Below are 14989 nucleotides of genomic sequence, written 5' to 3'. Positions count from 1 at the left end.
TCGGTCTGAGTCTCGGTCTGAGTTCAATAAGTTGTTTATTATATGGCTTTTCCTTTGTTTCTGTAATCCCGTAATCGGCTCGTGGGCATCACGGGAGAACAATGGCTTACAATCAGTCAATCAGAGCGCGCGGTATATCGGCTTCAAGGCAAGCCATACAATGATAAGTTATACACTGCCACGTGCTCAGGATCAAAGAGTTCAGATGCGTCGGACTAAAGAAATATTACAGCCTTTTCTTCTTTTTCTCCTATGTAACTTTAAGGTATCACCTTAATGATGTTATGGCATGGGTTAAGGGTTATATTTGATGATTTCAACCTATTTACATAACTTATTTGGTGACTTTAGTCATGCGTTTTATACATGAGCCTCTGGCTCGGATACTGAGGGCAACCTCAATCCCACGCAGTGACTTTAATAAAGTGATTGATTCATTGATTCATTTACGTTTCAGAAACTTATGAACAGCTGTCAGCCAATTATTTGCACTTTTGATCTGGTGATTATGAGAAAATATTTACATTAAAATGAAGAAATAATATTTGGAATGCTCTGAGAGGAGTAAGTTGTTAATAAAGTTTCCGTGTGCGATTTGAGCTTCCATTCTGGCTTACTTTTTCAAATTGCATCTTACGAAAAAATCTATCCCAGTTTATAACCTTTGGAAAAATAACTATGTCCATCTTCTTTCACGACGCTTCTTCGCCACTGAAACGAGTCCATATTGCTTGTTTGGTACTTTGGAAAATACTAACCCAGGTATTTCTCATTTCCGTGTTGAAGCCCGCGTATATAAACACATTAACACAAGCATTAGCGTACGCCATAAATACAGTTATTTTGACTAAAGTCAGAGGAGTGCAAGTAGGACAACCCAACAAACTGATAATGTCAATCACCGTGATTGGCGTTGTCAAGAACACAAAAATACCGACAACGATGAGAACTATCTTGGTTGCCCTTCGTTCTTTACTCCTGCGAGTTTTCGCCGGCATTCGTTTCGGGTCACGGTTAACTATATCGCCGTCGGTAGTGGATGGCAAGTTACTGACGATCATAGCTGATTCAGTTTCCATGGGAACAGAAGATGGCAAGTTCACAGTCGATCCCGTGGCGGGACCCTCGATGACTTTTATACGACGAATCTGATTCCGCGCAGTTTTGAGGATGAAGTAGTTGGTGAACCCAAGGATTAAGATGACGGCTAAATTGACGATGGAAAATAACATGAAGAGGTACTCTCGGCTCAGTGTAGTGGAATACAAGCAAATGTCCGCCACATCAGCGCTCTCTGCGGCCCCCCATCCCATTAAGGGCAGAAATGCGATGATAGACATCAACACCCAAGACATGCCAACAATGAAAGCTGCTCTGCGCGGTTCAGCCAAGATTGGATAGATGAAAGGTCTTCGCAACGCAATGTATCTGTCAAGACTTATCAGCGTCAAGTTAAAGTTGGACGCGCCAAACAGAAACACTGTCAGCGGTATAACCACAAGGCAAGGAACCAGTGGACTGTTGTCTGTTTGATTCAGTTGATCGGCGAGGCGCAGCGGCATAGCGATTGCCCCTTGAAGCATATCAGCAACGGCCAGGTTAAGAAAGAGAAAGTTACAAACTGTACGAAGCTTTCTGTTCCACAAGATTGCGAGGATGACCAAGAAATTACCCAGAACAGCCACAACAGAGACAGTGATCATGAAGATTGAAGTTAAAATGGTTTCTATAGGATAAGAAGCCATTTTTGTCGCTTCGTCGTTTCCAGTTGTCGTCTACAATTATTTTGTATCCTCTTGTACGCTTGTGAAATTTCAACTGGAATCAGGAAACTCTCTCTTTTAATGATCCTGACAATTCAGTGGTTCGTTTAAGTGCCGTCGCACTGTCTTGGCAAACAAACCTGACGAATCTCTCCGAAAAGGAAATATAGAAATGATGAATTACGGATTGCCGTGAATCATCTCGGTCACAACAACAGACTGCTTTAAATGTAAACTCCTTTTAACACCTTATGATAATATGTACGGAAGACCTTTCAGAGAATTTGCATTAAGAAGTGATAACTAAAAGTGATGACAACTTTAATTGGCTGTCATTAACTCTCGGCACACTCTTAAAAAGTGCTCTAGTAATTCCTAATAATCGTAACTAAATCCTTTAATAGGCTTAACTTAAGTATTGACGAAACTGATTTTTAAACTGAATCCGATTCAGGGAGTTTTTGGCGATGCTGCAAACATTTTTGGCTTGCTATTATGATTACAGTTCGTTTTCAAAAGGAACATTTTGTATGACTTTCTTACTGTTACGTCTTTTCAAAATGAAAACGTCAAAACACTCCCTTCACGTGCACTGCGTCGGCGGATCTTTGTTACGAATAAAAGCGAACGACGTTTCGACCACGCGTCGATCATCATTATCAAGTTTAATGACAAATACACGCCGCCTAATACGGGCGGAATGGTCGTATGAATCATCTGGGTCAAATCTTTGAGTTGATCGCGAAGCCTGTCAGCAAAGACTTGGTTCTTTAAGGGGAAAACAACGCAAACCGGATCTAATCTATCCATAACAAGGGATGTGATGCTTTCAAGGCAACAAAGCAAGTGATCGTAGAAGCAATCAATTTCTGCGGGTATTCGAGTAGAAAAAGGCATAAGTTTCTAGAGATTGCATTTTCTGACGAAAAGAGCCAGTTGGGAAAGCCGAAATGCTAGAATAAAAGCAAACTGCGTTTACATCTATCATCAACATGAGTAGCCGTTTAATGGAAATATTAGATTCGAAAATCAAGTTAATTGATTCGTGTTAGGTCTAGAAACCAACAGAAAATTGATACAACTTACCTCAGAACTGAGTGTTAACAGAATTTGTTTTATTCAAAAAAAATGTGAAGTCCGATAAATTTTTTTGAAGACGTTCAAAAGTTTGGTCAGATGTCACCTACGGGTACAGTGCTTTAGCTGCGTTTTTCCGATGAAACAGAGAGCAGCTTTTCCAAGGGGCTCTGGGTAATGCGCTAAGCCTAAGATGCAAACACCCTCATCACGACTCCAAGCAAATTTTTAACGCTCAATTCACACTGCTTGTTCTAGCTGCTCATAAGCAGTAACAGCACTCCAAATGAGGGGAATTGACACTTGTTAGTTTGATGTAGTTTTCTATAAATATCTTGTTTGTTTACTTGTACTTTTTAAATTCTCAGCGGACATTTCGCGCTTTGTAATCTGAATGGTTTACCGTGTCGCCATCATTTCACTGCTGACGAAAAAGTATAGAATAGATTCATTTAGCAAGAATAATCTGTTTTATAGAATACTGTATGGCGGAATATGAATGAAGTGAACTGCTGAAATACAAATAAAATGACGATGTGACCATTGCAGTTGTAATCGCAATTTAAACAATTGCAAATTAATCCCGAAAAAAGGTTTTCAGAGCTTCAATGGCCACATGTTCAAATCCCGTTGAGGATCTGAAAATCCTTTTTCAGGATTAATTAGCAATTGCTTGAATTGTGATATCACTGGTATAGTGTATTGATAGCGGCCTGGACGATTTTTATTTACTGCTGGGTCACATGTTGCAACTTTCTGAATTACCAAAATTACAACAACAACAACAAAACCTGTAACTGCTTGTCTGCATGCTCTTATACAATAATGTGGTGCCGAAGTTTCCTACCGTAACAGAGGATAACAGGGTTAAATATCATATGGATTTCAGTCTAACAAAGAAAAATTAACATCACTTCCTAATGAAATCACTTTTCTATTAACACATCGCAGTGATAAGGTGGTCAGTTGCAAAGACTTTTCAAAAAATTTGCATCATAAGGTGTTAATTAAGGAGGTTTTAAAAAAAACAAGTGATTGAATTACTCTTACAAATTGAAAATGTGACCTGTTTTCGTTTCACCTGCCGGTATTAAGACTAAACTTTCAAATACGCGTTGGTTTTTGATCGACGGATGTTATTCATTTTCGTCAAGTTCAAATTAGTTTTCCATACACATATCCGCCTTGCAGTGTGTTCGTTATCTGACCGAAATAAAGTACAAATATTTGGCCAAAAATTTCAAAATGCCAATTCTGTTTTCGCCTAATTCATTATATTCATTTTGGTCAAAGGCCGGGATTTTCACTGACTTGTTCGCATAATTTTCGACACCCGAATGTTTCGATGTTTCCATCAAATGAATCAGGCTAGCCAACCAATCGTTTTAATCAAGAGCATGTTGTCAAATGAAATTGTCGTGTTTTATCGAATTTATTTCACATTTTTAAGAAGACCGAGTTCCTAATACGCATAATCGATTTTCAACCGCTCGTATAATCCCATGAAATCCCAAATTGACCGAAGCTGCGCGCATCCAACACGCCTTTTCATGTGAAAACTCGGGAAAAGAACTGAACGAACTCATTAATTCGGTCACTGAGCTAAGGATATTTGGTAATTAGGAAACAAAGAAAGACTGAGATTGTATCGTCAACTCTGCGGTATTGTTTGGGTATCCACTTCTAAAGCCAATCTTCGCCGTCTTATGAATAAACGTAACTTTCATACTACCTCGATCAGAAACTTCTTTTTGAGATTTTCGAGAGCTGAAAATCCTGTATATTTGCATCTTAGATTAAGGTTACAGTATACCTTCGGGTCGGTAATTTTCTTCAAATTTGGATTTTTGGGTCAAAATAGTGGTCGAAGAATAATCTCTAATTTCTGAAAAAAAATTTGAAAAAGGCTTAATATTGGCGGAGAAATGGCGGTTTTATGTTTTCACCGGAAGTAAAAGTTTACCTCTTGATTGACAGCCCTATGGCGCGCATGCAATCAACCGAGACGATTTTCGCGGGAATATACCTATATCGATGTCACGAATTGACTACTCAGTTGATCAGCACTGTTGTTCTGACTACCCAGCATTTTTGGTATTAGGCGTGTCTCTATTAAGTTATAAGTAAACATAGACCACGTTTAAACCATGGATCAGTTCGAAAAAGCGAAAACAGCGAAGAACGAATGAAAATACATTAATGAGTGAAGAAGCGAAAGTTCGCCACGCGGATGAAGCTATAGTTATCGTATAAGGTGGGCAAATATTCGTGGTAAGAGAAAAGAAAGGTTCTGTAAAAATGTCGGAACTTGACAGCAATAACAGGGATGCTGACAGAGACTCTTCTGATGAGTCCGATATCGACGAATCGTCGCACTCATTGAGACCATTTGAAATGTTATCCATGCACAGTTGCCCAACACACAGTTGCTCTCCGCGCTTTCTTTTGTTTGTTTCCTTCGCTCAGCCACTCTAGCGTTCGTATCCTTTTTAGTCTTCCCCATTTTGCCAGACCAGCTTCAATAAAAACCGAGCTGCAGAAAAATTATCTCTCTGCCTTCGGTTCCTTGAGCGTATTGCGAAACACAAGAGTTTTTTAGAGATTCGCGCGTAAATTTCACCAGCAGGTTAACGGTAGTAAAGTTTCCCTGCACTGATTGGCTTAGTTATCTGAGAACCCAGTTGAAGGCGTTTGTGGGCGGAGTTTGTTTGCGAAGCAGAAAATTTTTCTTAGCGCTGTTTTCTCGAATAAATTTTTTCACTTGAAGCAGACACTTTAAAGAGTTATAACTCAAAGGAAATTTGTTCAATTGCTCTTAAATTTGGACAGTGGCTAGTTTAACATATACACTACAAAAGCATGTCTGGGAATTGTCAATTTCGAAATACTTTTTCTTCGAGAGCGATTTTTGTACGATCACTCCACATTTTTTTAATCCTATTTCGAAAATGTTCTGTAACTTTTTACTGCAATTGAATATGCCAAAACGCAGACACATTTTTTAAGCGCTTTGGGCCCTGAAACCGAGGAAAAAATTAAATTGGCGAAAAACGAAATTCGCTTTGACTTGTAGCTTCCTAAAGGTGATTCGGGCGCTCGCATTTAGTGGTCGTGAAAAATTCGACAATTCATTTTCTTTCAACATTCTTAGTATAGTTTGATAGCCAGCTCCATAAGCTTTAATTTGATATAGGGGTTTAGGTATCTACAGCTTAAACTGCACGCGCTACATCGCTTGCGCGCGAGACACCCCTGAAGGTATACTGTAACCTTAAGGTACAATTAAGGTTACCGTATACCTTTCCGGGTGAAGATATCTATTGTAGCGTCCAAGCGATGTAGCGCGTCCGGTTTAAACTGTAGATACCTTAACCCCTATATCAAATTAAAGCTTACAGACCTGGCTATTGACCTATACCAATAAACTTGACTAAATAAAATGAATTGTCTAATTTTTCACGGCTTCTAAATGTGAACGTCCGAATCACCTTTTGAAAGCTATATTGTTAGATGGCCACTTAAGCCAGCTCTACAAGCTTTAATTTAATATAGGGGTTAAGGTATCTGCAGTTTAAACCGGACTTAAGAAGTCCCTCAAAAACTCCCTGCTATTTAAAAGTTCAAAACCAAAAATGCTGTGTTGCTTCTTAATAATTCATTTCCTCCGCTCAAACGAGAAACCACTGGTGTAAGATAGGGTCTTGTTTTTAAACTTACCTTATTGTAGATGAAACATGGCTCAATTTCCTCAAGCTATATAAAGAACATAACTAATTGCATGGACTCTAAAGATGACGATCTTTAGAGCTTCTTGTCAAAACTGAGGGTTTTCTTCGCGAAGTTTGTGTGATTAAGATAATTAGTTGCAATAGGCTACGAATAGTCCAAATTCAGTCCCTAGAGTTTTACTACTGGTATGGTTGATTGGTAATCTGTACACTATTGTCCCAGATATCTGCACGAACAATTAAACCTGCGTGAAGGCCTTTTCATTCTTATCTTTCTTTAAGCAGTTTATTCTTAGCTATCGTTAATTATCTGTTTTCAGTCATAGTATTTAAATACTTTTTTCAACGTTATCAAGGAGGAAGCTTAACAATAGAATCCTTATGGTTCTCTTCGAGGTTTTTTTATCACCTCCTTCCTATTCAATAAAATTTCTTTATCTACTTTTTTGTTTGTTTTGCTTTGTGTTTTTGATCAAATAAATGCAACAGATCCCCATTGTCTCCAACTATAAAAGGAAACGATGGCAAATTGTTCGAGACTAAGGGGAATCAAGATAGCAAACTAATGTGCATGTCAAGTTTAGTATTTGCATATCAACAAAATTAAACTGTGCTGTTAGAAGTTCTGTATAAATTATTTAGTGATATAGGTATTGTAGCGCGTTGTTTTCGTATTTCTATTTAGGACAAAATTAAACTTTGTACAAGTCGCCGACCTCTCTCAGTGTCGTTTATAGGTCAACATCAACTCCTGTTTCAGTTTTGTTAAAGCATGAAGGTTAAACGACAATCATGATACCGTAAAAGGTAATGTGGTTAAAGGAGCTCAGTTACAGTTTGCGCATATTGAAAAGTTTACCCTAAATTTTTCAAATTCATCGTTTGCAATCCGTGTCAATCTTCGCCATCCTTGACCATCCTTGTTCCTTTATGGTTTATTATTATCTCTTTGATGTTTTTCTACCTTAGTAAACTATTATTTTCAGGTTTCCTTCCATTTAAAGGAGCTTTTGTAGGTGGCCAAAAAAAAAGACAAAACACCGTGACTGAGCCCCTTTAAAAGTTGAGAGCTGCGAGAGGCCCTGAATAACGGTATGACAACGAACTTTCAGCTACACTAAAGTTTTGAAGAATTTTCCAAACTCCAAGCTTTATAACATTCAAAGAAAATCTACAGAAAAAGGTTTTATGAAAGTAAAAACAAATACGTCACATTCAAAAATACAAGCATGTAGACCTCCTTCACATTCCCAGACGACCATTCGGTCTGGTCGTGCAGGCTTGATGCTTTCATCCGACGGCGTTAATAGGCCACGTATTCTAACATGGCTCCAAGCGGGGCTTATGGACAAAACTGCAAATTTTGTATGTTTCCTTTGTCTCTCAGTTTCCAAGGAAACACCACCAAATATAGAAGTTTGTGCTGAAAGTCTGGGAGCTAAGTTTGAATATTGAAATATCGAACGTGGCCTTTTGAAATAACTGTATACGATATTTGCTATCCCGGCATACTGTTTCTTACTTCAATGTTTCGTTTAATTGTTACTGAGCAGTGGTTTGTCCTGTTGTCATTGAAGTCAGGGATCAGTGTTGGTTTGACCTACTGGAAGTTACACCTCGTTCAGGATAGCGGAGATCAGAGTTAACCGAGTTCGAGGGGGTCCTTAGTACGTGCATGACAGAATATTGTGAGAGAATCCAGCAACTGGGAAACGAATTTCACTTCGAGACCGCTGAGGATTCGAAGTAAACGGGTCTCAATTTAGCAGGAGCCTCTTGATGGTACTGAATTTGAGTTGGCATGCGATCTCTGATGGTGTCTTTAGGTGTATTGCCGCTCAATGACCATCCGGCCTTTGTCTTTGGTGGTCAAGTGAGTCGAAAATGAAAATAGCTACATCACTTGTGACACAAGTGTTAATTACTTTGTAACTGCCTCATGGTCATCTTTATTTGTTCAATTTAGTCCGTGAGCCTGTCCGCAAGAAAGAACCCCACAATAAAAAAAATAAATATTAGGTGGGTCTGTATGACGGGCTGAACGGAGAAGTAAACCTATTCGTTTGAATACCAAGAGCCCATTGGGTCTGAAACAGAGATTTCCTTGAGTTCTCCTTGGGTCGTACACTCTTTTGGGAGAGTGCGACTTGAGCTGACTGAAATTAAGAAAATACTTCCTTTGACTAGTTCCGCACTGAATGAAACGGAAACATGCCGGCGTTAACGCATTTTGCTGACGACAACAATCTTCATTTTGCAAATGTACTTTCATCAAGAGAGTTAACACACCAACCTAGGACAATGTTATAACTTTATTTGTGTGTTGACGAATAAGTACACTATATATATAATTATGTTATTAACCAAGCTCGAGTATGTTGAAGTGTCATTTTTATATTTTTTTTTCGATATTGTGTAAGGATAATGAAGATTACTATATAGCCCGCATTAACGTTACTGTGGATCCCATTGATGATTTCTTTTAATAGTTATATAATGTATACTTTTCGATTATGTGGTGCTCATACAAATTGAGTTGTAAATGGAATGGACCGCATGCAGTTTACGCATGCGCGGTTTAACTTCTCAAGAAATTCGTTAAGTATCCATGTCAACCTTTTTCAGACATTACAACCCTATCCCTTTCTGGTTAACTATTATTTCTTTGATGTTTTTTTTTTCCACTTTAATTAGTTCACTATTATTTTAAGGTTTATTCGCTTAAAGATGATTTCCACTCTGTACTGCGCAGTCTCAGCACCTCAATGTATGTGAGTCTCACCCGATGGAATGCGAGTCGATGTTATTCGTTTCGAACCACATACCTTATCTTTGAGGCATTTTAAATTCTTTTTCCAATAGTTTCTTTGATTTTCACAGCTGCGTGTTGTTTCATCGAGTCATATCAGAGAGAACGAGGCATAAAGCTTCGCATCCATAATGGCGGTTGACATGAAACATATACGTTTTTGCGAAATGTTACATTTCGTGACCTCTTATATGAACAAAACCCGAAAAAATGCAAAACAAACTCTCGAGAGTTGTCTATTTGCTTCATTTCACGTAATACCCAAAACAAAAAAGAGCTTCAGGGATTCCTGTCGTTGTAACTTTGTTGTGTCGCCATTTTGTAGCATACAATTCAGACGGGGTTGGCTTTAATTTCTTAGCCTTTGGTTCACCGTTTTGCTTTTGCCAAAATCTAAACCCAGTTTTAGTATTTTTGGAAAGGGAGGAAGAATTAAAGTTGTTCACTGATGAGATAACGTTAAATATGTCAATGCAGATTCAAATACACCAAGCATGAGATTTCCGTCGACTTTTAACACTCAAAATCAGAAATGGGTGTAGCGACATCACAAGCCCACAACAAAATATCACTTCGAGTTGCTAAGCATCCAGTTAGCCAATAAACGATGGCTCTCTCTGTCCTCTTTGTTTCCTCGACCAAGCTAGCGAATGTTCTCAGTCAGATGTACAGAACCAGTAACTGTGAAAATCTCTTTTACATCGCCTCTTGTCTTCCAAAACAAGTAAATATTGCTCGTTTGGCACTCCGGAAAATACTAACCCAGGTATTTCTCATTTCCGTGTTGAAGCCCGCGTATATAAACACATTAACACAAGCATTAGCGTACGCCATAAATACAGTTATTTTGACTAAAGTCAGAGGAGTGCAAGTAGGACAACCCAACAAACTGATAATGTCAATCACCGTGATTGGTGTTGTCAAGAACACAAAAATACCGACAACGATTAGAACAATCTTGGTTGCCCTTCGTTCCTTACTCCCGCCCGGCCTTGGCACTCGTGGGGCTAGGTCGTCAATCCGATCGCCTTCGGTGGTGGTTCGGAAGGAGACGACAGTAACCGATTGGTCTTCCTTGTAAATCGTAGATGGTCTGTCCACCGTTGTCGATCCACGACTTTCGTTGACTTTTATACGACGAATCTGATTCCGCGCAGTTTTGAGGATGAAGTAGTTGGTGAACCCAAGGATTATGATAACGGCTAAATTGACGATGGAAAATAACATAAAGAGATACTCTCGGCTCAGTGTAGTGGAATACAAGCAAATGTCCGCCACATCAGCGCTCTCTGCGGCCCCCCATCCCATTAAGGGTAGAAATGCGATAATGGACATCAACACCCAAGACATGCCAACAATGAAAGCTGCTCTGCGCGGTTCAGCCAAGATTGGATAGATGAAAGGTCTTCGCAACGCAATGTATCTGTCAAGACTTATTAGTGTCAAGTTAAAGTTGGACGCGCCAAACAGAAACACTGTCAGCGGTATAACCACAAGGCAAGGAACCAGTGGACTGTTGTCTGTTTGATTCAGTTGATCGGCGAGGCGCAGCGGCATAGCAATTGCCCCTTGAAGCATATCAGCAACGGCCAGGTTAAGAAAGAGAAAGTTACAAACTGTACGAAGCTTTCTGTTCCACAAGATTGCGAGGATGACCAAGAAATTACCCAGAACAGCCACAACGGAGACAGTGATCATGAAGATTGATGTTAGAATGGTCTCTGTTGAGTAGGCACCCATTTTCAGCTCTTCACAGAGTTTCTCAAAACATGAAGCTCCCTGTTTGTTGTTGAAATGTCAACGCGCCTTTATATCTGAAAAAGACATCTTTGGAGCTGTGACTTCAGAGTCTTCAACTCAGTTGACCAGCAATTCAGCAATGCTGCCTGTAAAGGTAAAGTGGACAAATGAGCGGAAAATTGTCTTCTTTTGCAAAATACAGGTTTTGTTACGTGACAGGAAGACTAACTTTGAACAAATTACGAAAATCTTTCCGGAGAATTTGCATCCAGCATCGAGAAATTTGTCCGTGCAAAATAAATAAAGATTTTATCAACTAATTGGTTTTTAATACCGAGTTTCTGACGCCTGAAGAAAAATCGAAATTATATATTGAAAGTTCCTTAGTTCAGGCTGTTATATCAATAATAATTAGAATTAAATTCTGGATTTAAAAGGATAAAACGAAAATCACCTTTTATGGATACGTGCCGGGTGTTTTTAATTATCGCAGACGGACGTTTAGGAGGCAATTAAGAAATTTTTTTGTCTTAAAAATCATATGCTTTGAATACAGAGCACTTTTTTCACGATTGCCCGCAGACGTTTTGAGCTCCTGCTGTTTTTTAAATTGCACACTTGACTTTTTTCCGATGTTTTGCATTTTCTGTGGAAAAACGTTTCACTTTTAAATTAGAATAGTTTATATTTGTCTTTGTTTTTCAGTTCACCTGGGCGAAAGGCTATCTACATTTCATGATCAAAGATCTTAACACTGGGGGTTTGAAGCGAATGAGCGGAAACTTCTGTATTGTGCAAGACGTAGAAGATGCAAGATGTAGAATAACTGAAATAGGAGTCTCCCCCTCGCTTGCCAAATTAGCGGCAAATGAAGACAATTTCTATGGAGAGAGAACAATTATTAGAGCTTAACTTCTGCACCAGGCTTAATCCATTGATCACAAATATGTATAACGGCATTTACCAGTTCATATATCTATTTGTCGTAACGTGTGCAACCTGCTTTATGGTTATAAAAAAAATTCTCTCTGATAAGCGCCCCTCAATGTCTGATTGTTTGAACCCGGATTGGCCTAATCAACCGGCGTAAAAATAAATCAAGGTTTTATTTTCCTTTGGTTAAGAATAATTTTCTTAATGTGGAGTTTGAGGTTGCCAGTTCAAGGTCAAAACTGAAGGAATAAAAATTAATATGGAGAATAAGCCGCTAAACTTTACAAATTCAAATATGGAGTATAAATATACACCCCCGAAAACGACCACAAGCCGAGCTTTAAATATCCTTATCTCAGGGATTATGTGGACGAAGGATATTACGTGATTACCTGAGGAGATAAGAATTTAATCATTTAATTATCCTTTAGCTAGTTGCTAGCTCCGCAAATAGATATGGGATCCCCTGTTGGATACATGGTACCTCCAATTTTCGAGGGTCCCGTAGACTGTTTCGAAAATTTCCTGACAAACGCCGTAATTTTAATTATAGCCTTGAGTCAAGTTAGCTAAAACGGGTACTTTCTCGCCAGAGGTTTTGGCCTCCGCTATATATATAAAACGGTAAATGTAGTAAGCGCTGGCAGGGCCATAGCCAAGAAAAAATTATGACTGAGGCGATGTCAATGGTTAAATTCTCTTTCTAGGTATTTAGCATTGTTTTACCTTCCCCTTCCAAAAAGCAACAACAACAACAACACAAACGAAAAAAATGAGTGAGGCAAGTGCCTCGGTTTGCCTCATACGGCCCTGGCTGGTGTAACAAATAAATATTTTTACCAACCAATGATCCACTGCTCTCGATCTTAGAAAGCTCAAAAAAAAAAAAAGAACACTGTTCAAATGGTGTTGTTTATAGTGGTCAATAGAGCGAGTATCTTAAATTACAGCCCTGGTCGTGTACCGGCTTATCAAGCTGAACAAAAATTGGAGACATGAATTAATAATTAACTCTCAATTTAGTAATTAAAGGATTCGCCGATAGAGAAGTAATTGCTGGTGAAATAACATCGTGTTTCTTATTAGAATGGGAGTCGAGGGGCCTTTTTTTTTTTCTTTTTCTTTTTCTTTTTCTTTTTCTTTTTCTTTTTCTTTTTCTTTTTCTTTTTCTTTTTCTTTTTCTTTTTCTTTTTCTTTTTTTGCTTCAATGCTCCCAGCCGGTAATAGGAAAACTAACCGTTAAAACACTATATTAACGAGAAACAAAACAAGGTCGAAAATGTAACTCTAATTTTTATTGTGATGAATTGTTTTTAATTCACTTTCGGAAAATTTGTCTAAACATAAATTGAACATCTCCAAGTTGGCCATGTTTATTCTGTTTGTCCCCGCAACTTAATTTTTCAAGCGTATTGTAATTGTATGTAATCTCCTCGACAGTGAATGTTAAAATATTAAAAATTGCAAGTAAAATCTCGGTTGTTCAAGAAGGTATAAGAAGACCTTTAACTTAATTTCCAAAAATACTCGTCAAAATAAGATTAAAATTGGTCTTACGTTGTTCAAACCGGGGAAAAGAATTCCTTTCTTCTAAACAACCAAACACTGCAGTAAAAAGCCTACGTGATGGCAGAAGTACAATATGAATCGTTTCTTAGGAACATTCGTCGCTCATACATACATTTGTTAGGCTATCATCTGCAAACTTGACAAAATAAATCAAGTGCTTTTGTTACGAGGTGGAAAATGTTCAATTAAATTCTTGGCCGACACAATAAAGAATGAAAGTGATTGCGCAAAACATCGCCTTATTTCCTGAGTTGATAGAATAAAGGAAGTTTTTTCAAGAAAACAGTTCAATTACCGAATTTAAAATTAACCCCCAGTTTCTCAACTTTTACAGAGAGCAGAAGATGCGCTCATAAAATCACAACACATAAAATGTCTCGCGTATCCTTAACAGCAATCCGAATGAATGAGTGAATTAAGAGAAGGCGGAATTACTCCACGTATCTTGACAAATATGAAATTGGGTAATGCTATAATTGTTTCAATCAAGAAAACCTGAAATTTGAAATAACCGCAGTGAATCGAGGAAAACAGTATTTTTTTGTTAATTAAATGGCTTCGAAACACGCTCAGAGACAACTCAGATACAATTCTGGGAGCATGTGAACGAAGCCGGATCCCATAGAAAGAATATTTCGTGAAAGGATTGATATCTCCGTAACTTTGTGTACATAAAATTAGATTTCCCGCCCACTGACTTTAAACTATTTCTTTCAATCGTCCTCAGTAATTTACAACGTCAAGAACTTTGGAGTTAGAGCGCACGTACAAAATTTTACACCCAAGAACAACGCATACTCCGGAATCAAATCAGAGCAATTGGCCACTGGCGTTTTTTTTTTTTTGTTGTTTTTTTTTTTTCAACATTTAATCATGTCATCTCGTAGTGTATAAAAGAAAACACCAGGTAAAAAGTTTCTTTATGAGTTTTTAATGGAGGAAATTAAGGTGCGCCGAAGCGGTCCAAGCTGAAGTTTAATTTTGGCGTCTATCGCACAATATGCAATTTCGTTCATAACTAGAAATGATTGAACCGCTCAATAGTCGGCAATGACCGCCTTGGCGTTTCAAGGTGTGATATTAACTCGTGTGTTTTAGAGAAAATATTTACTGGAAGACAAAATGTCTAATAACTGAAAACGAAATATAGAACGCCTAATACACATACTTTGATTTCTACTTACGGTGAATTCAACCTACTACTGTACTGTAAAATGTCAACGGTATGGCGGCAACTTCTGACCTTTTGACGGTGGACAAACAAAATGCTACCTCGTCACGGTTGCAATTTCGTGTTTCACTTTGAATTTGCTCCAAAAAGCTATACGATATTAAATTGAAAAGTAGCTTTTAAACGTATACAGTTTTTA

General features: G+C 38.2%; 2 protein-coding genes across 2 annotated transcripts; both read right to left on the bottom strand.

The window, feature by feature from the left end:
* Positions 1-280: 280 nt before the first annotated feature.
* Positions 281-1893, bottom strand: LOC110060351 (adenosine receptor A2a-like). Its single transcript, XM_020767116.2, has one exon. It carries the CDS (start codon positions 1743-1745, stop codon positions 693-695), a length of 1053 nt encoding a protein of 350 aa, XP_020622775.2. The 5' UTR covers positions 1746-1893; the 3' UTR covers positions 281-692.
* A 6969-nt stretch (positions 1894-8862) lies between these two features.
* Positions 8863-13119, bottom strand: LOC149117499 (adenosine receptor A2a-like). The gene has a single exon (XM_089283287.1). The coding sequence runs from the start codon at positions 11115-11117 to the stop codon at positions 10074-10076; it is 1044 nt and encodes a 347-aa protein (XP_089139413.1). The 5' UTR covers positions 11118-13119; the 3' UTR covers positions 8863-10073.
* Between the last annotated feature and the right edge of the window lie 1870 nt (positions 13120-14989).

The sequence above is a fragment of the Orbicella faveolata genome, unplaced genomic scaffold (assembly GCF_042242905.1).
Source record: "Orbicella faveolata isolate gen_17 unplaced genomic scaffold, um_ofav_v1 contig_12, whole genome shotgun sequence".
In the NCBI taxonomy this organism is placed as follows: Eukaryota; Metazoa; Cnidaria; class Anthozoa; order Scleractinia; family Merulinidae; genus Orbicella; species Orbicella faveolata.
This window is presented reverse-complemented; position numbering and strand designations above follow the sequence as displayed.